General features: G+C 39.4%; 1 protein-coding gene across 1 annotated transcript in view; it reads left to right on the top strand.

Annotated features, from left to right (window-relative positions):
• Window positions 1–25343, top strand: part of LOC108508437 (mitogen-activated protein kinase kinase kinase MLT-like) — a 66121-nt gene that overhangs the window by 26897 nt on the left and 13881 nt on the right. The window contains exons 3-10 of the mRNA XM_017837228.1: window positions 3040–3127; window positions 7322–7423; window positions 8206–8271; window positions 8787–8815; window positions 8929–9066; window positions 14987–15073; window positions 18627–18701; window positions 23923–24029. Of these exons, the coding sequence (XP_017692717.1) occupies window positions 3040–3127; window positions 7322–7423; window positions 8206–8271; window positions 8787–8815; window positions 8929–9066; window positions 14987–15073; window positions 18627–18701; window positions 23923–24029 (692 nt within the window). The remainder of the gene's footprint in view (window positions 1–3039; window positions 3128–7321; window positions 7424–8205; window positions 8272–8786; window positions 8816–8928; window positions 9067–14986; window positions 15074–18626; window positions 18702–23922; window positions 24030–25343) is intronic.

Genomic DNA, 25343 nt, shown 5'->3' with positions numbered 1-25343 from the left:
CATCTAGTCTGTAATGCAGTTCGGCAGGACTCGAGAGGGCATAATTTCATCCATACCTCTGATGTAAGTGCAGAGTGAATGGTTTTAGTGTAGTTTGATGGTCAGTAACAGGCTGGGACTAAGCTTATCATGGGACTAAGCATAATATTAAGCTCTCTTGCAGTCACCTTGTGTGTCTAACTGTGTCTCTATATTATATCCAGGGAGTTTGTATTTACATGTTTGGGTGCCTTTCCTTCAGCTGAAGAGCCCACTAGTTATGCTTCAATACAACATTAAAAAAAAAATCTGTTTTTCACAAAACATTAATTAAATAGCTGAATACTTGTTACTTTTCCTCACCAGTTAGGAGGGAAATTGGTACTCATTTAGCTTGCATAAGATAGAAAGCAGCTTTACTGAGGGAAGAGTGTTGTGCCCAAGCCAGTGAGGGCTGACTTCTTTAATGGCCTTTAGACACAGATGCATGACAAGATTTTCTTCCAAGCATTTAGGCATTTTGGATTTAAGTATGAGTTTGATGCTTAAAGGTGATTCTGAATATTCTTGTTAGTGCCTAAGAGACCTTTGAAATACCAGTCTTTAACCATCACTTTGTAATTTGCTATCTGAAAGTCATTTTCATTGAAATATGGCACTTCTTGTCAAAAATAGTACAAAAGCTTCAAAGATGTGGACTGACTTGCATCTGGTTCTCACTGTAAGGAATAAGTGTCTTTAAATTGGCTAATGGAGTTCACAGTTGATGTACAGCAACTGAAAAGAACAAAACATGAAAGGAATCATCTAGAATTGCTAGTGCAAACAACAGCAGAGTGATTAAAAGTGTTTAAAAAAGATTTCTGTCAGATATAATGGTCCTTAAAAAGAGTTGGCAAATTTTTCCCTCCCAGTTTTTCATTCAGGGTATCTGTGGAAAACTAGAAGGTGCATCTCCATATGTCTTAGATGGAATGTTGCTTTGGTGTCTCTTAAATCCCAGATAAGAGTGTGAACATCAATGTGAAGATGATGGTATTAGCCATGGTCAACACGGCATTTTTTCATACTTCTGGAATATTATTTTAGTGTATAATATCATGTAAATAAGATAATCTTAGAATTTATTTTTTTTTTGCATCTCTAAATAATAAAATCACTGTGTGTCAGTTTGCCTGTGGCAGTGAAGTACCTGTCTTCTTGGCCCAATGCTCATATCTTGCTTGCTGTCCCTTTCGTGGTAGCACTGAGGTGATTTGTCAGTCTGGGTTTTGCTGCTGGTCCAGCCCTTCCTCTTGTCCACTGGTTCTGATGCGCTTTCACTGGATCCAGCAGCATCTTCTGTGAGATGGAGGATAGTCACTGAGTTCTGCACTTGGTTGTTGTGGAATAGGCAGCTATGGCACTTGAATGTGTTAATCATGGGACATTTTTAATCATTCTCTGAAAAGATTGATCTAATACTAGTTGTGTAGCCAAGACCTAAATGTATTACACCATGGGAAAATTAAATGTAAGACCCATCAATTTAATTCTAATGACCTTTTGAAGTACTTGTGTTGTAAACACCACAGCAGGTGGTGTGCACAGTACTTTGAAGACACAGGGATTTTAAGTACTTTAGAAGAAGATGGCTTTATTCCATTCCTCTTGACCAAGGTGTTCAAGATAAGGTGTTCTAGATAGTTTAACTGTTTGTGGTATTCCTGTCTCAAGATTTCATTGAATATGTGTAAATGTCTAGGCATTAGCTAAAGATAGAGGTCTTACTTCAAAACTGTGTTGAAGTTACTCAGAAAAGGCTTTAAGCAACAACAACAGCAAAAAAATGAGTAATGTGGTGCCTTTATCTGTAATCGTGCAGTTAGGCACATGTATCATGGTACCGCCAAAAAAAATACTGCTTGGCTTTAGCTCTACGTTTATTACAGTAGCACTAGCTGATGTACTATGGCTTTTTGCAAAACTGCTATAGCCTTCCTGTTTTCAGTGAATCTGCAAAGCTACAAATAATTTAATTGGCAGTTATCTAAGAATTTGTATGAAGACTCCTACAGGTAAATAGCAACATTCCCACTGGCAGTCAAGGGATCTGCTAAGGGATCTGTCAGATCAGATACAATTGGTAAGTTCTGAGGAGTTGTGATCTTGTTAGATGCTCTTGCCTGGTGTAGAGTTAACATAATCTCAAACTCTTAAAATAATGCATTATTACTGTGGAGAAAAATATATAATAGTATGTATCTGTATTTGTATAATATGTATATTTGTGTAAAAACATCTAAAATCTTGAGTATTTATTTTAATAAACTACAAAGGTGAAACTGGTGAGAGATCTTGAAGGAGTTACCTGACCTTTACTCTCAAAAACTACAGGGAGTATATGTCTTAATTTCTGTGGATACAGTCTCATTGTCTTGCAGTCTCTTTCTCAAACCTAGCAGCATTGTTCAAGTGGAATTTGAAGGTTTTTGTATGTTTATCCAGAATTGCCAAACATCTGCAGTCTGCTCTGAGGAGCAGTTTCAGCTGCACTGTTGGCTATTTGGCAATCTCAAGCGTGCTTGCTGTGCGTATCCAGTCAGACTCCACAGCGCATGCCTGGAAATTCCGCATTTCCAGTAAATGTTGGATGGAGCCGTGTGTGCATGGTATGCTCTAACAGCCTGAAGCGCTGGACTCGCTGAACCCATAGTACTTTGTGCATAAACACAAATTCTGGATAGGACTGCTGCAGCTCTGCCAAAAATCCCAGATCTTTCTTTGAACAAAGTTTTCCAAGGCCTTCAGTTTTTCCAAAGACTTAACTTCTACATCTGTGCCTTGGCCGTGAAAGAATAGTCTGAAATTTATTATTTTCCCCCCAAACATACGAAGCATTCATCTGCCAAACTCTCTCATAAGGTTTTCAAATGCCAAGTGTTTGTGGACAGTCTTTCCTAGATATGTGTGTGTTTATATATATGTTATATATATGTGTATACCCACTGGGGTATAAAATAAACTATTGTAGTAAATGTCCCATTTTAATTGTCTAACTTGTTTGTTTGTTTTCAACAGGCAGAAATACTCAGTGTGCTCAGTCACAAAAACATCATTCAGTTCTACGGAGCTGTCATTGAACCTCCAAATTATGGCATAGTTACAGGTAAGGATTATGTCTGACCCTTTTCTTGACTCTGCAAAACTCCAATGTTACAAAGTATTTGCTTTACCCTGTTTCAGTGTTTTGCTATTTGTTCTGGCCTTGTTTGAATGTTAGAGTGCTTGGCCCCATCTGCCTCAATGTAAATGGGAGTGCTGGAGGTGGGAACCAGGCTAGAGCATGGCTGGAGGCAGTGTGGAGGCAGGTGGAGCCTAGGGGATTGCACAAACTCAGCACTCATTTAAACAGTAGCTTTCACTGTGTTCTCTTACCCTTTTCTGAGAATTGCTTTTCCATTTCAACTGGCATATTGCAGAAGTAGAGGTTTTCATGATATGAAGTTCTGGCAGGTTCTGTGCAAAGGGAAGGCTGAGAGTCTGCTCAGAGCAAAGCTACATCATGAATTCTGCCTGCATTGAAAATAGGAGAATTTAGAGTGGGAAGTTCCCAGCCCTGGGAAGAGCTTGAAATAAAGTCAAGGGTTTATAAGACATCATAAGACAACTCCCTTTATTCATTGGAAACTAGGTTTTATTCATTCTGACATTCCTAGAATTATGCAGAGATTGGTTTTTATGGTTTTGTTGGGGTTTTTTGGTGGTGTTTTCTTTTTTCTATCACCACTTTAAGCTTCCTGCCCATACCTGGGAATTGGTCCAGATAGAAAATTTTCTCCCTTTTCTGTGTGGGAAAAACTATGTAAGATAGTTGTAGAAAGTAAACCCAAAGCAAAGCAATCTCCCATCTGCTGAAATAAATGTTCAGAGAGGTAAAACCATCAAAGTGTGAATTAAGAGGCATGTTTTGTCACGTCACTTCAAATACTTCAAAGTTTGATGCAAAGAGTAGTCTTTACGTGTGGTACAGTCTTAATACCAGTTTGAATCACTGCTGTTCAGGTTTTTATTGGTTCTCAGATGGTGGTCAGAACTTGTGAAAATTCAGTTATTTCTACCTGCCTCTTAGACATCTGGTTATCACAGCAGTGATAACTTGTGATAACTGCTCTGGTGGGAGCGCATCAGAGCGGCAGCACTGTTCAGAGCATGGGAGGCTTTGCTCACCAGAGGAGTATAAGCCTAGTGGAGGTCTGGTGTGGCAGCCAGCACTCCAGAGGTGCAGGAGCTGACCACAGTCTACACTGCTCAGAGAATGCACTGGTGATGGCATGTAGACAGGAACTTGAATTCTTTCTGGAAGCAATAAAATTAATACAAAACTAATAAATCAAGTAATGAAATTTTACTACCCTTCTTAATATAACTGTAATAAGTGTAAACCAGCAAGCAGAGTAAAAAAGCAGAGTTGTAATCAATGACCTGGGATGATGTCTGGATCAGAAGGCCTCAGTCTGATCTTGCAAAAGGTCAGTGTTTGGAGACATTTGACCTGCTTACCAGTTGCAGGAGAGACAGACAGACAGACAGCAGCTAAAGTAATTCATAATGGTATTGAGAACAGGGACTCCAACCACCTGTGAGAAAGAGACTATAGTGTATAGTTCAACCACTTTGTTCCTTGGGGAGCTCTGATTACACCCTGGCTAAAGAAAAAAGCTTTTTTTTTTTTTAGCAAACTGTGCTCCCTGCAACTTCTAATGAGACCAGAGTCCTGTGGGTTGGAAGGGAAGCAAGGCTCCATTTCCCCACACCATTTTCAAATGAGAGAATGACTGCTGAGAAAAGAAATGATAATTGTACTTGAAATATATTTTAGAGGGGTTTTTACTTCATGATCTTCCGGATGGCCATCAGTGTTGCAGACTTAATCCTGTGTTTAGTCAGAGATCCATTTCTTGTGAGGGAAAATCCCAAACAAAAAGAAATGCAGAGAAACTAATGTTTCTTCAGTGATGGAGATGAGAGCATTCAGCCAAGCATTGGCATGTACTGAGTATTAGCTGCACGTAACATCTTATGTGGGATTGTCGAGGAGTTCTCTGAGAAAGGCTACATCTGCAGTTAAAACACGTTTTCCTGCTGGGATGTATGTCAGCGCTACAGCAGATCATCCCGCCTGGTGAGCTGCTAACATGGATCACATCATTCTAGATGTCACTGGCTGTCTGTCAGCAGCAGTCTCAATGTCTAGCTTTCAAGTGTGGCTTTTGACCACAGCTCCCTCCTCCCAAAAGGCTCTCAGAGCTTGTGCCCCCATTGCACAGAACCATATGGTGTATCCCACAGCCCATCACAGGGTGGGTCCAGTCAGGCACTCAGACTGTTTCCTTCTAAAGCAAATATTTCTTTTCCGTTATTGACAGAACATTGTCCTTGCGATATGATATCCAAATCCATAAGCTCCTGGTAAAAACGTGAGGCACAATAAATACACAGAATAAATACCAACAGTGGAGCTTTGTTGATAAAAGCTTGCTTGCCTCTGTTCACACAGAATGGCAAAGGGCCTGGGGAGCTGAGTTGTCCCTGACCCTGGTGGATCAAATTATGCATTGTAAAGGCATGCAAAGCATGCAGCCAACCTATTCCTGAAGAATCCATTTATAAGACGGATGATGACATCGTGGGTAAAAAAAGCTTCTGTTTTAACTGTGGAAATGTGCGGGTCAGCAGCTTACTCTTCTGTCGGTGACATCAGAAGCAACACGTCTGTCCTTTCAGTGGGAGGTTCTGCTTGCCACTTGAGTGTTTACTTTCAAGGGACTTGCTATTTTCTCCCTCTTTCATTTAGCACTGGAATCTTCTCATCTGGCCTACCATGTTCTAGGCTGCAGATTCAGTCTTGTCTCCTTCCTTGTCTTCCTTCCCCATGCAACAATCTCCCAGTGGTTTTGATTTCCTTGATAAGGAACAATATAAATTTTTTTAATGCATTTAGCCTATCATGTTTCAATCATTGATTATTATTATTAACAAAATTCAGATGCATTCAGTATCGTCTTAGTGGCAATGATTTTGTGGCTGCTTTGAAATGATGTGAAGATTCCCTGAGTCTTGTGAGTAGGTTCTAAGTTCTGCCTGAGAAGCACACTGAATAGTCTTGAAAGAGGGGGCTAAAAGGCTTAAGTTGCTCCTTGCATGCCACTGATCTCTGTGCTACTTGGGCTACATGTGGTGGCATGTGCCTGCTCTGTCATGGCAAACAGATAAAAGAAAATGTATCAGCCGCTTCATCTCATAAACTTCCTTTTTGGTGAAACGTGAATGAATTCTAAATAAGTATAAAACTTATTAAATAAATACTAAGCAGAAGAGCTACAGCCTTTAGACTGCTGTACATGACCTACAGCACAAGGAAATCTGTTCTGCATATCTCAGGGTTAGGCTTCTAGTTTCATCCTTCCGTTTTTCATGAACAGATTATTTGATTTGCTACTCTGTTCCTCCATGGGGAAATAGGAAAATTTTAATTTCCCTTTCTACTTGGAGACCCTTCCTTCCTAACAGAACAATATATATTTAACATGTAGCTTTACTTTAAAAAAAAAGATGCCCTTTGTTATGGGGCATCACTTACACACAGTACTGCTTACCAGTGGGGAGTATCCTTGATTTTGGAAACAGTAAGATGGATCTGATACCACCAACCCCATATGTTAAATGCTCTTCTGATCAAGAGTGGCAAATTCACTGTGTAAAAAAGTAAGAATTTTAGGTTATATAAAAGTGGCGCTGTGCAGGTTTCAGTTGTCTCCAGTTTCACACCTAAATGTGTGTAGGTGAAACTAGCATGTTATTCCTGCTTTGAGCCATACAGCTCTGGTAGTCAGACTGGATTCCATCTGCCACACTTGCAAACACCAGTAGACCCCAAAAACCCTTGTTCCTGCTGTGGCATTTTGTTGGTGTAGTCAAGAGAAATTAAGAAAAAGATTTGCTTATCCTGAACAAGGAACATCCAGAGCCTTTTACTCTGGAATTTGAACTGCTTTACCTGATCTTTCTTGATGCCAGACCTTTCTAATGCCTTTTCAATTTAATGTCTGTTGTTATATATGATTACACTTCGTTTGTTGTTAGGTTTTTTTCCTTGGCAGTAGATTATGTCTGTGTTGGGGTAGTCAGAACAAACTACCACTCTTCTACTACACTACGAATAGTATTAGCTGCTGAACCCAAATTCTTTGTCATTAAGCCAGAGGTTGACTTCTTTCTGGAACTGGCAGAGTTTCTATTACATCTTTCAAGTTAGGTGCTATGTTTTAAAATGTCTTGTTTGTTGCTGTTTTTTTGACAGAGTATGCTTCTGCTGGCTCACTGTTTGATTACATTAATAGTAACAAAAGTGAAGAGATGGATATGGATCATATCATGACCTGGGCAACTGACATAGCTAAAGGTAAGTAAGATGAGTGGTATATACTATCCTACACAGCTAGCAAAGTGTACAGCTGGAGATGCTTTCCTTAGGAAGTCAGGAAAGCCTTCGTAGTCTTTCTTATTCAAATTGTAACAAAACCAACCAACCAAACATACATACATACATAAAAAAAAGCAAAGCCCATTCACTGTGCTTTTTAATATGTTCCTTGTTTATTATGAATCCAAAATACTCTGAAGTGAAAATGGCTTCTATGAGCCAGTTTTACTTCTGGTGTGCCCCTAAGTCCCAAGAGGATAATTTTGCTGATGTAGAGTAATTATGAGGTAAAGTGCATAATTACCCTTACATTTGATTTGAATTGGGGCATTTAAGGAAGCTGAGGGTTTATTCTCAGCAACCATACTGAAACTCTTCACATAATAACGTAGAATAAGCTGTTCCATCCTTTGTGTTCTCTATGACCGACCACACAAGAATTAGTGTAAATTAATGAACAAATAGTAAATTCATATCGGGCTTCCTTGTGTAGACACTACCTTAGAGAAAATAACTATATATAACATTAAAAACCATTAGCATATCCATATAGATGCTTTGATAGATGTATGAGCTTTGCTTAATGCTTTTTACTCAAAGTAGATTATGGGAAACTTTACTACTTCTTCAGCATGTCAGTATGGCATACAGGTATGCCAGCTTGTAACAAGTACAATGAGTGGGAACCAGGAAACATGACTGCAGATTCGTGATGGCCCTGCTCAGCCTGTCTAACTAGATTGTTCCCTTGTTTTTTGTAGGAATGCACTATTTACACATGGAAGCTCCAGTGAAAGTTATCCACAGGGACCTGAAGTCCAGGAATGGTAAAGTAGCATGCTTTTGAGTAATACATATTCAATGTGCAGTCTGTACTTAGCAGTTGATGGCTGTTTATGAAATTTGCAGAACATTGACTTTAAAATTAAACTTCCACTACCAGTCGTGGGATAGGAGAGACATAAATTTTCATAATGCACACAGGGAGATAATAGTCAAGAAAAGTCTAGGTCTCACCTCAGTTTTCTCCTTTTATTAATAAGTCTTCCAGAGAGCTTCTTGTTAAGCCTAACTACATTGGGGAGAGCAAAGACAATCTGTGTTGCTATCTTTGAACTCAGTAAGGCCTGCAAGGTTTTGCATTGGTTCGAAGGCTTGCAGGGATTCAATAGATGTTCTCTAAAGCTTCTCAAAGAAACCAGGACAGTTGTGCATGTGTGCACATTCAAGTGCTGGCTCACCATAAGATCGTTTGTCTTGCTAAAAAACAAAGTATTTTGCTGTGAAAACATATTATGTTTATTTTTAGCATTCTTCTAACCTTTTGTTTTTTCATTTTCAGTTGTTATAGCTGCTGATGGTGTGTTAAAGGTATGAACTCTTTAATTATTTGTAGAGAGATGTTGCTTGAGTCAATGTTTTGATGTCTAATGAATGAGGTTGATACTCTATTACCTGTTTAATTTTTTATTTATTCTTGCCAGATCTGTGATTTTGGTGCTTCAAGGTTCCACTCCCATACGACACACATGTCATTAGTGGGCACTTTTCCATGGATGGCCCCAGAAGTTATTCAGAGTCTTCCAGTGTCTGAAACATGTGACACATATTCGTATGGAGTGGTGAGTGCCTCTCATTTTACTATGAGTAGTAGCAGTTGTCCAGCGTGACAGAATTCACATGATGCAAGAACAGCAATTCTAAATAAGAACAACAAAAACCCCCAGACTTTCTTTTAAGACTGATCCATAATTTGCAATTACATGCTTGAAAATGATAGGAAGAACAGTGTCTTGCATGTTTAGTAATATCTGATTAGATTAGCAGCATGGCAGTGTAGGGCAACTACAGTTGTTCAGCATATGTTCAAAGGCTGTCAGGAGCCACTGAACAACCTGAGTCATGAATCTCTACTTGTGGTTTTTTGTGGAACTGAAGGTTGTCTTGTAGTAGGGGTATAACAGGATGAAATGATTAGCATTCTACTTTCCCTAAAATGGAGTATCACTGATGTATAATAAAAAGTAAGCCACTGCTCTATTCTTAATTGTTTAAAAGACCCTGCTATCATTACCTGTGAGAATAGAGACTCTACCCATCGGAAAATATTGAAAAGCCCAGCATTGCTTTGTGGGTTTTCCGAAGGGTGAGCAATCAGTTGTAGTTCACCACAATGTCAGATTTTCAGATTCAATAATGTGAATTACTTTGCTCTGTCCACAGTTAAGCTCTTAATTTGGTTTTGCTGTGCAATACAAAATAGGCTAGAAATAGCCTTAGTGATCAGATAAATTACATGGCCATAGCCTTTCTCTGACAGAGGACAGTGAAGAGTACTTTGAGGGGTAAAGGAAAGGAAGTGGGACTGTAGTTTCCATGCATATCTGTGTATTAATCATATTTGTGTTTGGATTCAACAGTGGGTGGCAGAATGAGGAATTCTTCAGTACTTGTCAAGTATTGCCTCTTTTTTAGGGATGGAAGTAGATAGATGTGAGGGAGGCACTGTGTTTTTAGGCTTGCACCTAATGGCTAACGTACCTAAGCTGATGTTCCAGTGGAGGATGACTTAAACTTTTTGCCAAACAGTTGTTTATAGTGAGAAAAAAAATATATGAGAGATGATGTGGCATCACTTAACAATTAAAGGTTGAAGTTTTGCAAGGAGGGAGAAAAAGACTATATTTTCAGGTTCAAAATCCTTGCTTTCTTAACTGAACTAGGTCACAAACAGTGAGAGAACATAAGCTAACAAATGTAAATGTTAATGTAAACTGTTACTGGAAGCAATCACATATTGTCCACTGAAGGGAAACATTCCAGTTTCAAAACAGAACAAAAACGTTAGAGGAAAAATTCCAAACATAGTCTTATAGCTCAAACTGCTCCTGTAGTTTGAATTGACTATAAGTAATGTTCTCTATGTGGGAGAAGGTAAGAAATTATTTAGTATCTTATCATGTGGAGTATTAACAGTGCTTTGGGAACAGTATGTCATGCATAGTTTGTTTTTCCTCATCCAGAAAGTAAGGTTCCTTTGACAGTTCTGTGCTTAGAGGTAAAACTCAACTACCCTCCTTATGAAAACAGTTCAGTGTTACCAGAATATTTTAATGTTGTTATGGATGTGTAGTGCTGCTTTAGAGTGTCTAATAATATTTGACCCACATTTTTTAATATATTTTTTTGAGCTAATGTGTTCTACTGGGAGTAGAAGCTTATGAATTCATAAACACTTAGGAGTCAACATTTTGTAAGTCTAGTCTTGGAACATCATAATTTTTGGAGGAGATACAGGGCTAGAAATGAAGAATGGCAGTGGCCAGAGTTCTCTGTTGCTGAAATTACTGACCTAGTGGGGTTATACCAGCAAGAGATGGCTTGAATATAACACTGAAGGTTGAAATCTCACTGTGTTACGACTGTCAGAGAATTAGCTAGGGGACTGAAAACAAAAAAAATCTGAGAAAGGGTATTTTTGTCTCTTCAAATTCTTATCATCTATAAAAACAAAATTTAAAGAATCCCTTTTCAAAGTGTAACACTTGCCAGCAGCTTTTGTGCTAGAGAGACAAATCTGCTTTTCTTCAGTTAAAGTCCTCTTAACAAAGAACAGAATCCTTTCAAATGTAAACTAGTAAGATACTAGGAATAGATATTCCACTTGCAATATTTGTCATCTTCCCCATGGTTTTCTTTAATTTTTTTTCTGCTATTTTTCTATCTGACACTCTGTTCTTTCTACAAACCAGTCTGTGATTTTAAATATTCTGCTTAAGGTGTGCGAGAGCTTTTTTTCCATGAAGTGTCGAAGTCTTTCTGCAACCTTATAGGTCTGAGTTGCTTCTCAACTGAAATGAATTTTCCTCTTTGTGAACAATTGTATACATGTTTATAGTTAAGGTTCAGATTACCTTGTGCTGCTCTTCATGGATGGTTAAACAGGTCCATGTATTCTCTTTGGGATATATAGTAAATAATTTATAGTACTGCCATGAAATGCTGAAGCTGAATGTTCCAGGAGATTTATTACAACACAAAGACAGATCTTGCACTTTCCTTCAGCCATGCTGCGATTCTGTTTTCTGATCCATTTCCAAATCTGTACTCTAAACAACAGATACCAAGTGTTAAAAACGATCAACCCTGAAATTGACTCATGCCATTGTGTGTTGCTCAAAAATTATTCCTTGCGTCTCTGCCAGATAGGAAAGTGTATGTGGAGTGACAGTGTCACTCAAAAAGCTGTTTTGAAATCATGAAGACATATGCTCAGAATATGTTATTCTGGCAGAACTGTTTGTAGTGCACCACAGCGTGTGTTTGTGTATCAGTGTAAATGTGTTTAATCATAGAAAGCTTATACGATGTAGCTGAATTATTTTATCACTTACAAGAACAAATAAGTAAAACCATTAATTGGCTATTGGTGGCATAGAGACTGCCATTAAATGTAGCAGCTGTTCAAACATTGCTGTAGCTATGAGAACATACGTTATTTATAGAGGGAATGTTGGCCAGCTCCAGGGGTTATCCCTTACTCTCTTTGAAAAGAATTATGTGATCTTTAACTGCAGTTGGATCAATGCAGAGAAGAGTGACCTAATTTTCATGCCTAAGGGCAGCACCTCTATGAGTGCAATGCTAATGCTCATGCTGTACTTCCGCTCACTGTGGCTCTTGACCATTGTCTGTGGACAGTTTCCTAACAGGAGAAAACGCTTATTTTTTTCAGTAAAGATGTTCAGAGTGTTTCCTTTTCCTCAAATTACTCATTTGAATGTTCCCCTACCCAAATGGCACTTTGAATCTTTGTTGGCTTTGCACTGGTGTGGGGATGGGGTGGCGGTATTGTGGGGTTGTTTTTTTTCTTTTGGGTTGTTGTCACACAGTTGAGAGGATAAGAACTGAAATGCACAGCTGAGCTGACAGAAGTAAGTGTATGAGCTTTTTCTGAAGACCACGTAATTCTTATTCTCAGCTTCATGTATAGGATGACCACACATGCATTTATCTCTCCTTTCTGTTCCTCTGTGCAAAGATGAGCCCAACGTCTTCAGAGGCCACAAGTTACAAACCCCTACATTAAATGACCTTCCTTTGTTTTTCATCATTGTTTCTAGCTTGGCTGTTTTTTTCTGTGAGCACCTGCTGTCCATCATCACAGAGAGGTGATGTGATTGGGAAAGCAGGTGATCCTCACCATCAGGGGTGGGAGGGGACGTGAACCATGTCAGTCTCAGATTTTATACCAGAAATGGAAGATAAATTGATTTCCATGTGAAGTGAGCTGGGGAGCCAGTTCTGAAAATGAACAGAGCATACCTCGCAATAAAGAGGCTGGGGTAAGTCAGGGTAAGGTCCTTGTCTGCTGCTCAGTGACCCTGGGGAGAGGAAGAGGCAAATGGGAATGCAGAAGGTACCCATTTACTGCTTTTTAAAAGACTGGTGATGCAATCATTCACATTAGCTGATGATTCAGGGTAGCTAGTCCAAAAAATGGGATTGAAGCTCCTATAAAACTGAAAATAGAGACATGTCACTGATGGACGGAAATGCTTTATCTATACCATGGGCCTGAATATTAAAATTGCATCGTTGTTAGAATGTTTTCTAAATCTGTATAAGTAAATACAAGGATTTCTAGCATCCCACTTTTGGATCTTTTATTTTAATTTATTAGTAAAATGAAAGCATTAAGAAAACTTCTTCATATTGTGTCAGATCGTTGTTTTTCTCTTCATCTGTGTGCAGTCTTGAAGTGTTTTTAGCTAACACTTGGTTTAGGGAGGCAGTGATCTGTACAGGCAGTGGAAATAAACACTTAAGGTGTCACGATAAAGGAATTCGGTGCAAAATGTTCTGCACAAATGTACATGCATGAATGAGATGAGACAGCTCTTACAATTTAGTCTTCTGAAAGAAAGGTAGCACAGCAGTAGTTTTCCAGCTCAAGGCTCTTGAAGACATTTAACGTGTATTTCATTATGTTCTTTACTTGGAAGATATATTTAGATACTGCTCTATTTTGTGCAAACTTGAGTTTTTCCTCTGTGATTTCATGGTACAGTCATACAGATGAGGTGGTTCTACAAGGTTGCTCAACTACATGTTTGATTTGATCCAGGGGCTTTTGTTTTAAACTGACTGCTTTGTACACTGCATTTTTATCTGAAGTACATGGGGCTGCTAAATTTTTTCCTCCTCTCAGAGTTAAATTTCCTTCTCTACCAGCAGAGGTGATCACTGGAGTTACTAATTGAGGTGCCTTATTTTTCTTCTAAAAGAAGTGAAGTGAGGCAAACAGGATAGTTGAATACATCTATGATAACTTCCCCCATATATTTCTTATTCTCAGGAAAACTGTCCTTATTTTTCCAAGATACCCTTACCTTTACCAGTCAGTCTTCTGACTCAAGCAGAATTACTCAAATAGGTCTATTGTTGGAGTGTACCTTGTTCATTTGATTAAAGGCCCAACTCTGCTTCAATGCTTTTTTTTTTTGCTTGACCTCTGTCTGCCAATATTGTTGCTTTTTTTTTTCTGATTATCTTCCTGGCTGTCCACAATCCATTTGAAATGATGTAGCTGGAATAAACCTGGGTACTAACCCAAACAGGGAGGATATAGAGAGTTGCATAAGGATCTTAATGCATTTAGGCAAATCCTGCATAAAATATTTTGTTGTTGTTGTTGTTCTGCTTGGTATATGAGCAGAAGAAAAAATTTGTAGATATTCGTAACAAGATACATATATGAAGGTTCAGCTTTAAGAAAAAAAAGGGACATATACAAGTGGAGGTAGAAAGTGCTATTAATTTGGTTGAATTCCAATATGTTTTCCCAATGGCAGAAAACCAAGTTGGATTCATTGACTTGAAGCCTTCTTGGTGATGCCAGGCTCTTTTCTGCAGAGTAGCTTAGATTCTAAGGTACTGTTACCAAAGCACTAAGAGCATGTAAAATTAGGAGATCTTTCTGTATCTAAGTACAATATGTATATAAAATCTTGAGGAGAACAGAGTAATTTTATATATGCTATATATTGCTTAGTTTAACGTGATCACATACTTGGAGATAAACAATTACAGTTTTGATTGCAAAATTATATTTAATATTTTCATAGGCATATCATAGGAGCAAAATACATTTTGGATAATATTCACTGGTGGCAATCATATAGAAACATTTTTAAATGAAAAATTACTGCACAGCAAAGATATGTCTAGTTGGGGCTGAGAAGGAGAGGAAGAGTTCGTTGTCTTCCCAAGTCTCAACTGCCAAATGTGAACTTTGTAGTGTACAAAGAAAGTAAAAAAGCAACCCAGTTTTTCATCTTGGCTTTTCTGTAGAGGAAAAAAGCAGAAACATTCAATTTAATTTAGTGAGAAGATCTTGCACACAAACACTGGTCCAAGTTCCTGCAAATGGAAACTGGTTGCCTGGTAATTGGATACAGAATAGTGCTGTATCAAGGTTTAATAATGTATTTAAAATACAAAGTACAGAAATAAAAATTCTTTTCTTTTTTTCCCTTCCAGGTTCTCTGGGAGATGCTAACAAGGGAGGTCCCCTTTAAAGGCTTGGAAGGATTACAAGTAGCTTGGCTTGTAGTGGAAAAAAACGAGGTAAGACTACGTTTCTACATTCAGGTACATAGATCAGAAAACAGTATTGGGGTTTTGCAAAAGACTTTTTCATCTTCTTCAAATTGAAAGTAAGTTCACGCGTATGGAAAGATTAGCAGTAGGAGCTAACACAAAGGGTCAAAGTGATGTTATTCCTCATGAATGGACCCTTTACATCTAATTGTTGCAGCTTCACGTCGTGATGCTGTAGATCAAAAATTGTACAAGTACTGTACTAGTTTCTCAGTCTCAATTGTAAAACCTAGGGGTTTGTTCTTAGTGATGAAAGAAGCCATTGCGTCCAAGGTAGGGGAACAGTTTAACTCCATCTCCTGCGTTTAGGACATCTTTTTACTGGCCGGGAGTTGATATATCTGTAAGAGACCTTCAGCTACTTCAACTTAACTCTCCCAGCAGGAGTCACTATAGTACAAGAAACTGCCGCTTAGATGAAAATTTCAAAAATAAAAGAAGAAAAAATAGTTTAAAAAAAAGAGAGAAATTACAGTTTTGCCACCTACGTTCAACACTACATTGAAGATGAGCTCCTCACTGGTATCGGCAAGGCTGTGGCATAGCTGCAAGCCTCCTCATGCAGAGTCTTTCCATTTCAAAAGCACTTCAGTGGTGTAAACACCGTTTGTACAGTGTCCCCAGCCTCGCTTTTCTTCTTCTCACAAATTGAGGCTTTCAGTTAGTTGGACATGTGAGCGTATATCTGAACACATAGTCCCTTGATATCAAAGACAGTAACTACATTTAAAAAACATTTAAAGTTGTGACTGTACCACACACAGACAAGCATGGAAATCCTCCACAAAGATGAAACCTCCTCTATCTAGACACAGCGGAAGCTTGGGAAACATTACAATGGCAAGGCAGTGGCTGTACAATACAGGTTTCTATTATTCTACATAAACTGTTTCTCAAAATGCTTCAGAGTTTAACAGAGGAGTTAGGTTTCCTCCTCTTAGTTTAATATTTTTTATTGGTGTTTTTTCCCTCTTTATTTTTATTTCTATTTGAGGACTGGATTAATTCCAGTGAGTGACACTGTGATATACCGATTAGTTGGAAATGCTACACTAACAGTGTGAAGATTATGAATGTGGTCTTCTACTGCATTTATCAGAGCAGGGGGCACAAAGACACTCTTGTAGTTTAGGAAAAGCCTCATCCATCATTTTGAAGGGGTAACCATAAAGCCTTCCATCAACAGTATTTGTTTCTTGTGCCTACTACCTGCAGTTTACATCAGGGGTACAAAGTAGCATTGGGAATGTTTAAAGAGATGTAGTCATGTGCTGAAAGATGACAGAGTACAACACACATTTCTCTATAGTTTTCCAGGCCAAAGAACTGTGTAAAATACGGTATGAACAAAGTGTGGACATGACTATTTTACTCATGGCTGAAGAAACCTAAGGGGTGACATTTTCACAGCCAGCTCTTTGCCTGCCAGGTACCACTAACCTGTTGCTACCATCTTTTTTAGAAGGCTGTAGGGGCCGTTGCACAGTTTTTGTTTTTTCCGGCCATGACTCGAGTAACATGTTCAGCATCAGCCTTGTAAAAGTCAGCTTGTGCTGCTTTTCTTCTTAGTTTCCTATATCCCAAAGCAAGTGTAAGGGTCAGGTTCTGTTCTCAGTTCAATCTGTTGATATCAATGGGATTGCATGCTTCCAGTCCACAACAGGATTGAATCACTGTTGAGCCAGTCCTCCATTTTTTGCACTGCAAGGCTCTTGTTAAAATCAGTGTGGGACTGAGGCCAAAGTGTAATTGCATAAGGTGAAAAATCCCCTTTGCAAATCCTGAGGCCAACAAATGATGTAGATTCTAATGATTCTGTATGGATCTCTTTTGACTCTGTATAATTTCAGTGTTATTTTATTCTGGTAGAGTTTCTGTATAATTTTTTTAAGCCAAAAATGAAAGGCATGAGAGTTCAGATTATACTAGGCATGATCTCATAATAAATGCCACTGAGAAATATGATCTTTATTATAATATGACACTTTTGAAACCTGCTACCTCTATATTACATATTGTATAGGTGACATTCTGCACAAGTGAGACAAGTGGTGATTGCAACTGATTGTCCACTGTCTGGAACAGTGAGGGTTACAGACAATACTGCAGCAAGACTAGCCAGTGTATTTTTAGGCTAATGACTCAATCAGAGATCAAGCACCAGTACAACTTGTTTATGCATTGTACAAATTTCTATGTATTTCTTGCACAGAAACCTTTGTTATTACATTATTAAGTTATAATATTAAGTTATTACATTATTTTAATAATCAGACTTCTGCAGTGCCCTGCATCTATATCTCATGTTTCCAGTTCTCATGGTGTTCAAATGCTTGTGGAGCAGAATTTTTTAACTCTTTACTCTTGGCTGCTGTAAGGCTTTGCAGGTTATGCTGCAGCAATATGATGGTAGAGTTCGACACAACTTGCTCTGCTTTGCTTCTGAAATGGCAGTAGTAGGGCAGATCAAAGAGTCTTCCTGGTAGGTTGTTCTGAACAGGACTATAATACCTGGTTCTCAGGTTAGAGGAGAAGGAACCTTTTTCCAGCATGATCCCTCTTGAGGAGTCCGTTTGGACTCATTTTCACTGAAGAACTGTTTTTTTAATCTACATTTTTTTGTTATTTATTTAATATGAAACGTCTGAAGTCAGTAAACTGTGTTAGTGAGAGCAGAGGGATCTTTGGGTGTAATATTGTTGGAAGCAACTCTCCAGTCAACTGGAGAGTGTGTGTGTATGTGAGAAGGGATTTGCTTTTAGGCTTTCCAGTCTGGAGGCAAACTCCTAAGGTAAAATCCTCTAAGACTGACTGAGTGAATCTTTTCATGGCTTAAAACTCTCAGCAAATGAAATCAAACAAGCTTCAAACTAATTCTCTGTAGTCAGTGGTCCTGGCTATAACCAGGAACTCCTTGTCTTCAGTCATTAGGAAGTATTTATGAGTTCACTGTGCTCTGGGAGTGCTTTCCGAGATCTGCATGTTCTCATTAATCCTTCTGGCCACAGGCTCATGAAACATCTCTTGTGTCATGTAGAGCTTCACCTAACTCTTTTTAACTCACTTAATGTAATCTATATTTCAGCCATTTGTGTGTCAAAACTGATTGTAGTATTGTACAACTAGATCATCTGTGTGGGAGAAAGGAATTAAGGCAGGCTATACATTATCCTTGTCTTGACAAGCATCTTAAAATAACATGCAGCAACCTCCACAAACTATTATGTTTTAGTATTAAAAGCTGTTTGTTTTTAGTTCTTCCCTGAGCTTTCTTAAGGAACTCCATTTGTGCATTTCTTACATTCCTTTCTTATAGGTCTATTAAAAATTAATTGTACGTCTTGCTAGTGTTAATAATTTTGATTTTTCTTTCTAATATGTCAATCATAATTTTTTTATATTGTGTTTTAAAGAAAAAATGTGCTTTAATTCTTTTAATCGCGTTGCTATTATAGGAAGTCTCTTAGTAGCAACTTAAAGGGAAATGCTTCCAATAACTGGTACATTCTCTTTCCATTAGAGATTAACCATTCCAAGCAGTTGTCCCAGAAGTTTTGCAGAACTGATGCAGCAGTGTTGGGATGCTGATTCAAAGGTAATTTAATGTGTGTTTGATTTCTACCCCCCCCCAGCCTTGTTTTGCAAAGTGCATTAGTATTTCTGTGGGGGACAACTCTGAGCTGACACCATTGATGTATGCTAAAACACATTTCTTCACAAAGATAGCTAGGGCTGGGGTTTTTTAATGGGTTTATATATTTGTATGTAAATGTCTGTCTCACTTTTAATCAAGAACTACTATGCTACTAACTTACCTGACTACTAAAGACAGTGATGGGAAATATGGTAAGATGGCAAAAGTATAGCCATTCTGGAGCAAGTGGAAAAATGGCAGGTTTTATATTTTCTTTCAATAGTTAATATTTGATCTTTCTTGGATGTATGTGAGCATCATATTATGAAATATCTATTTCAAGGTCCAATTTTGATGCCATCCTTGTGTTGAAAACACAAATATAATTAAAGAATAAGTTAATCCGTAAAACATGGGTAGCAACAGCAGCAACACGTTCTGAATTGACATTAAATCTTTCCTAATCTGTTCCCTTAGGACGAATGATGAGCTTTATAATGACTATACTGTAATAATATGATAATAGCAGTACTGTTTAACCATGAAAACAGAATAAAAAGTTAAAGAGCCAAACCATTGTTATTATTAATCTGCTGCTACAAGGAAGGAATTAAATAGAGTATTTAGACAGTAAAAGCTTTTGTAGGTTATGAGAGTTAGCTTCTTTAAATGGACTCTTCTACCATCCTGTTTTACATAAACCTGGCTGGAAAGAGCCTGTGGGCATACTACCTTTATTACCAAGGATTAACATCCATTTGCTTTGCTTATGAAAATATTCGAGACAGGAAAGGATAGTTAAGCAGAGGAAATTATGCTCTTTTTCTCAAGTCAAGGCACCAGCAAGAACTTTGTTTCTTTAAACTCAGGAGAAAACCAGCTACTACTTCAGAGAAACCAAGACCAATTCTAAGACAAATTATAGCATTTAGGTTCTCTAAACTAGAAATTTTTATCACCAGAGAGTAGTCTTAGAAGAATAATATGAGAAAGGAAATATCACTTCTTGGTCTCTCTTTTTTAAGCAAGAAGTTGCTTTCCTACAGAATAGATCTGGAAGACTGAGATCCATCAACATGTGGTTTCCACATGAACAGACATTTAATTGTCATTCTCTTAATAACTCCCTGTATCCTCCCCACAGAAGGGGAGGAAAAAATGCTTTGAGTTTTTGAATCTACAAGTAGGCTGTTTAAATTCTAGGTCAGTAATTACTGAAGAGCACTTTCAGTGACAACTGCTTATCTTTAATAACTGCTCCCAAGCGTCAGTATCGCTACCAAAGGCCTCAGAATAAGAATTACTGGGACTTCTTTTCTGTAATTGTAGCACATACTAGATCAACTCACTCTCTGCCTTGCTTTAGCCACAAGGAGAGGGAGGGATCTTCATGTTGTAAAAGAAGGATGCTTAACCATCAGGCTGAGTTCTGTCTGCCTAAGTAATTCACCTGGGTGTGGGCTTCTGGGAACATTGTTCCCAGAGACATCTCTGGATTGTGTGCAAAGAGTGAATCTCATGTGAGAGGGGTTTTTTGACAGTCTGCTCTTTGCTAGTTTTTTTCATGCAGCTCTTCTTCTGTTAGGCAATTATAAATACTTTGTTCACATGACTGAAATGGAGTAATCTCTGGTCACAATTTGGGCATGTGACTGACTTATTCAGTCACGTGTTGGGAAAAGATCACTTCTTACAGCTCTCAAAATGCTTTGATAAAAGGCTGTGTGGCCTGCATGAGCCAAAAGATGGAGCACGCTCCTCTGAAATAGTGCTCTGTGTAACATTCCCTTTTTGCCAGGATTAGCTTTAGAAAATCAGATCGTTGATGCATGAACTGAAGGTCAAGCAGAGGTGAGCTCGAGGATGTCAGCTGCTCAAAGGCAGTTGCTAAGGTGCATACTTTTAGTCCACAGAAAGCATAAGGTAACTTTTGGTGGCTTAACCCTGAGAAAAGAGGGATGTGCATTTACTGTGGGGCTAAGGAGTACACTTGTAGAGCTGCTGCAAAGCAGCTGGAGTGTCAGATATGACTCACACCATAACTTCTTCATGTGAATGGACAGAGTTATTAATGTTGCTTTGAATTCTTACAAACTTCATCATACATGGAGAAAAATGTCTGTAGTTCATTGCTCTACGTGATATTTGGAATGGTAGTCTTTATGCAGTTTAAACTGCTAGGTGAAATAAACAGCTCACATGTTAAAATTTCTAACAAACAAGTTGCTTTTTTTTGGGTACTAGATTGTAGAAACAAGATTGCTCATTACTGGTGCCTTTGTTTAACTGGGGTTACTTGCTTTTGAAACACAGGTGAATGATTCTTTCTCATTTCATCTATTCCTTCAGTTTATCTCCATATCAAAGATGTTTATAAATTGAGTATTTTAACGGAAATCAGAAACCTGGGAACAGAGAGAAAGCAAGAAATGAAAGTCATATGGATTAAATATCCTGGGTTTGTGCAGACCTATTCAGTAAGAAATACTGAGTGGAAGGAAACAATGAAAACATTAGCCAGAGTTATTTCTAGAGGGGCATGTATTTTAAAGGTTTCAGTATGAGGCATCACAGATATAAAGGGAAACAGTTTTCAAAGGCGACTCATGCCTGGATATTTTAAGAATCTCTTATAAGGACTTTCTAGAAAGTACTAAGCAGTTATCCACCAAAAATAAGCCTTTTTTTTTCAAGGTTTCTCAGCTCAGGCTCCCAATTTCACAAATCACTTCTTACCAGTTTTAACCACTCTGTACTTAGAGTGCATTTATTAAATCTGAAATTACCCTTTCCTAGGGGCAAGAAACCACCAGCAAAACCCACACGGCAGTGTAGACTTGTCTTCCTGTCACCTTTTTCTCCATGGAAAGCTGGTACCTGTAAGTCTGGCAGCTACAAAGCTGGCAGGGTAGCTGCTGGCTGTTCGCAGATATTGCACAGCCAGAGATGTACAAGCTTTGACAGTAATGTGTGACTCTGCAATTGTTCCAGCTCCAGTTGCACAGCTCAGCAGCTCCTTTGCCTGTAGCGTAGGACCCACCAAACGTGTGGTGCTGCTCCTCCCAAATCACTTGTTTGGTCCTTTTGCTCGCCCTTAGTAAAAGCCCTGTTCTCTGTCATTATCTCCACTCCAGTTAGTACAGGCAGGCTTGATGATAGTGCTGACTGTGCTCACTTAATGGCAGCCCTGTCTTATACTTCCTAGGGTACTCTCAAAAAAAAAGGAGCAAGCAAAACTTCTGAAAGTGTTTTATAAAATAATCCTGGACAAGCCGTAAAATATTGTAAGTAATGCAGCATGGGGATGTTTGCTCTCGGTCTTTTCCTGAAAATAGGATTAAGTTTAGTTCAGGCACATTATGCACCTTCCAGTCTGTTGGACAGGGCGTAGCAGTAGCAGTACCTTGGTGTATTGGTGGGGAGCCACCATCTCCTGTCTGGCAGCTTCCTCTCTGTTTGGGAGGCTCTTGAATCACCTCAACAGTTTGTGTCTTGTAACCATGTGGTTACAAGAACGCAGCTGTAGCAATAATAAGGGTGTGAGGGCAGTTGGAAGGTTCTTCTGCCACAAAACTGCACTGGAGTTGTCGTCCTTTTTGGTGCCAGGGATGGATTTTGTGCTCTGTACCCCCGGAGCCGCACACTCCCTGACTGGGGAAGTTTGGGCTCTTCCAGGGTGTGTTGAGAGGATCTTCTCAGCTGTGTTTGGTCCAGCAGCATCATGCATGTGGAGGGGAGGACTGCTGCCTCCTACAGCTACCTGTAAAGGCAGGGTGACCCTGCTGGATTTCCATGTCAACAAGTGCTGGTGAACAGGCACCTGTTGCCAGGCGTGCCCAGGTTGCTGCTCCATGGATGCTGGGCTGGGGGCCAAAATGCATAAGCACATAGGAGGCTGGGGCAGGTGTGTCTGTTGCAAAAAAAAAGCTGTGTAGCTCATTCAACTGCCCATTGCCTGAAATCATGGAGATGGACCAAAAAATGACAGACAAAGCCTCCAGTTACAGCCGAATAGTGCAGCATTACAGTATAAGAGAGCTTGTCTTTTTTTTTGTTTTGCATTTGACACTTTTTCATGCTGTTTGACATTTAAAATAAAGAAATTGTCTTTCTTTCATAATGTGGAAATCACTTGGATCTTCCTGAGAGAGACACCTCAGCATTGTTCCTAATTGGTTTTGTGCTCCCAAATTAAAATGCACGTTTTAATTGCGGCATCTGTAATTTTAGCAGAAATGGTATAATTAAAGGCGCGATAGAGAAAGAATGTGCATCATCCCCTTATTATGTATCTACATTTTGTTTCAACCTTTTGTCTCAACCTTGTCTGGGGTCTGTCAAACAGACTAACAGAGTCAGCGCTCTTTCAAGAAACACATTTAACTCTAGCTTTTTCAGTTTTCAGTTATTATCCTACTTCATAGCTTCCCCATGGGACTAAGGGGAAAGTAGAAAATACAGAAAAGTTTTAACTGCTCTTTGTGATTAGTGAGCACAGTGGGTGCTGGATGGAGAGCCCTGAACAGAAAGTTCAGTAAATGAGCCCAGGATAGAAGAGCACAGACACCACTGATATGAGCTTAGCTGCCAGGTGAGGCATCCTTACCTAGCCTCAATCTTCACTTCTTCCCTGTCTGCTCTGTGGTAGCTAAAGTGAGAGGTTTCTGAAAAGTCTCTCCTCTGCAAGAGGAGAACTGCAGCCAGAAAACCGTTTTTGATGAGCAGCTAAATAGCTTGTTCACACACTGAAGAGTTTGTGTTAGTACCTGTAAAAGGCCATCTCTCTAATTACCAGTTGCTGATGGGTCCAGCCTTCTATATTTGGTGGCAGCATTTTCCTTCTTAGCTTGAGAAAAACTTCGGAATTGAGAATCTAGATGATTATCAATGCTACTAATGTTGTTTAATGCTGTTTTACTGATAGACACGAAAGACTAAGCTAAGCCTTGAGTCCTACTAGCCTATGTGACTCTTCCCAAACTGACTTTTTCTTTAATGGGAGAAAATAAAAACCCAAAAATTTACAAACTTGCAGTCCTCTTGTAGGATTGCTGTGTTCAGAAAGGAGCATTGCAATTTCTGTTGCTTGTGGTTTTTCAGTTGAAAAATTCCTGCCCATATTTTTAGTAGTTGTATATAGATGCAAATTTTCTGTTTTGTTTTGGTTTTCCTTTGTCTTCAGAAAAGGCCATCTTTCAAGCAGATCATTTCAATCCTGGAATCTATGTCAAATGACAGCAGCCTTCCAGACCAGTGTAACTCATTCCTGCATAACAAGGCGGAGTGGAGGTAAGTTTCCTTCCTCCTGGGATGAAATGATGTGGTTTTACCTTGAAATGGGTATGAGCGTTCTTTTCAGAAAGACATCAGACTCTGATGATGTATTGGCAGCAAATATGTGTTCTTAAGGTATTTTTAGAATATAACTTACCTTGTTGTTTTTCAGGAATGCCCAGAATGTTGCGAAACTTGTATTAGGAGCCAATGCACTTAGCTGTACCCTCTATTTATTATTACACTGGTTTAGGTATCATGATATTTATGGTTTTGTGATTCACATCTTAAAACCAATTATGAGTTTCCAGTCAATAGTGCGGGGGCAAAAGAACTCAGATATATGTATGACTGATGCAATTTTCGTAGGAAGTGTATAGGTGATGTTAATATTAAGAACAAAAAAAGATAAAGGGCATAAAAAGCCTGTTTCAAGTCAAGCCTCTATTTGTCCTCACTTGTATGTGTTCTTCCATTTCTTATGCATTGTCTCCCTTGTATTGACTGTGTGTCCATGCATCTAGCATACGCTCAGGCCAACTTGAGCATATGATTTTAGCTATTGCTGATTGTAATTGTTATTCATAAGTGGTGATAAATGGAGATGAGCTTTGAGAAAATTTTATTACATGACAGTTTTACAGTTAAAGTTCCAGCCTCTTTTTTGGTATGGGCCAAAACTTCAGAAACCTGTCCCCAAAGCTTATTTGTGGGTTAGAAAACTCGCTGCTTTGCAGTACAGCGTTCTGTTTGGGAAAGAAAATTGAAAGCAGATCTGCACAGGCAGAAGAGTTTTGCAGATGATCGTGCCTCAGTCTATATTAAGAAGCACTGGCCCTGCGCCAAGCAAGCAGGGAGCAGAAGTACTGAAGGATTCCCAGCCTGCAGGCATCGAAGAAACCGGGACTGGGTGGAGGATGGGGAAGAGCACATGGAAATGGGGCTTGTGTCAAGCCCGGCATCCCACGTTTCCTCCGCTGCCTTCCAAGGAAAGGCAAGGCGTACAGTTTTAGTGGGACGAGTGGAAAAACTGAGCTGGCGATGGGGCGCCCCCGGTCACATGGCCGGGTATAAATAGCCCGGGCCGGGGCCGGTCCTGCCCTGACTCAGCAGCGCCGGCGGCGGCACCGCGGTCCGGGACGGCCTGCGGCGGCACCGCGCCCTCTGCTGGCGGCAGCGCCGCGCTGCGCCCGCCGCCCGGCCCGCTGCCTGCCCCGCTGCCTGCCCCGCTCCCTGCCCCGCTGCCTGCCCCGCTGCCTGCCCCGCTCCTTGCCCCGCTGCCTGCCCCGCTCCTTGCCCCGCTGCTTGCCCCGCTCCTTGCCCCGCTCC

Source organism: Lepidothrix coronata, unplaced genomic scaffold (assembly GCF_001604755.1).
Source record: "Lepidothrix coronata isolate B3197 unplaced genomic scaffold, Lepidothrix_coronata-1.0 Scaffold7, whole genome shotgun sequence".
Classification (NCBI taxonomy): domain Eukaryota; kingdom Metazoa; phylum Chordata; class Aves; order Passeriformes; family Pipridae; genus Lepidothrix; species Lepidothrix coronata.
This window is presented reverse-complemented; position numbering and strand designations above follow the sequence as displayed.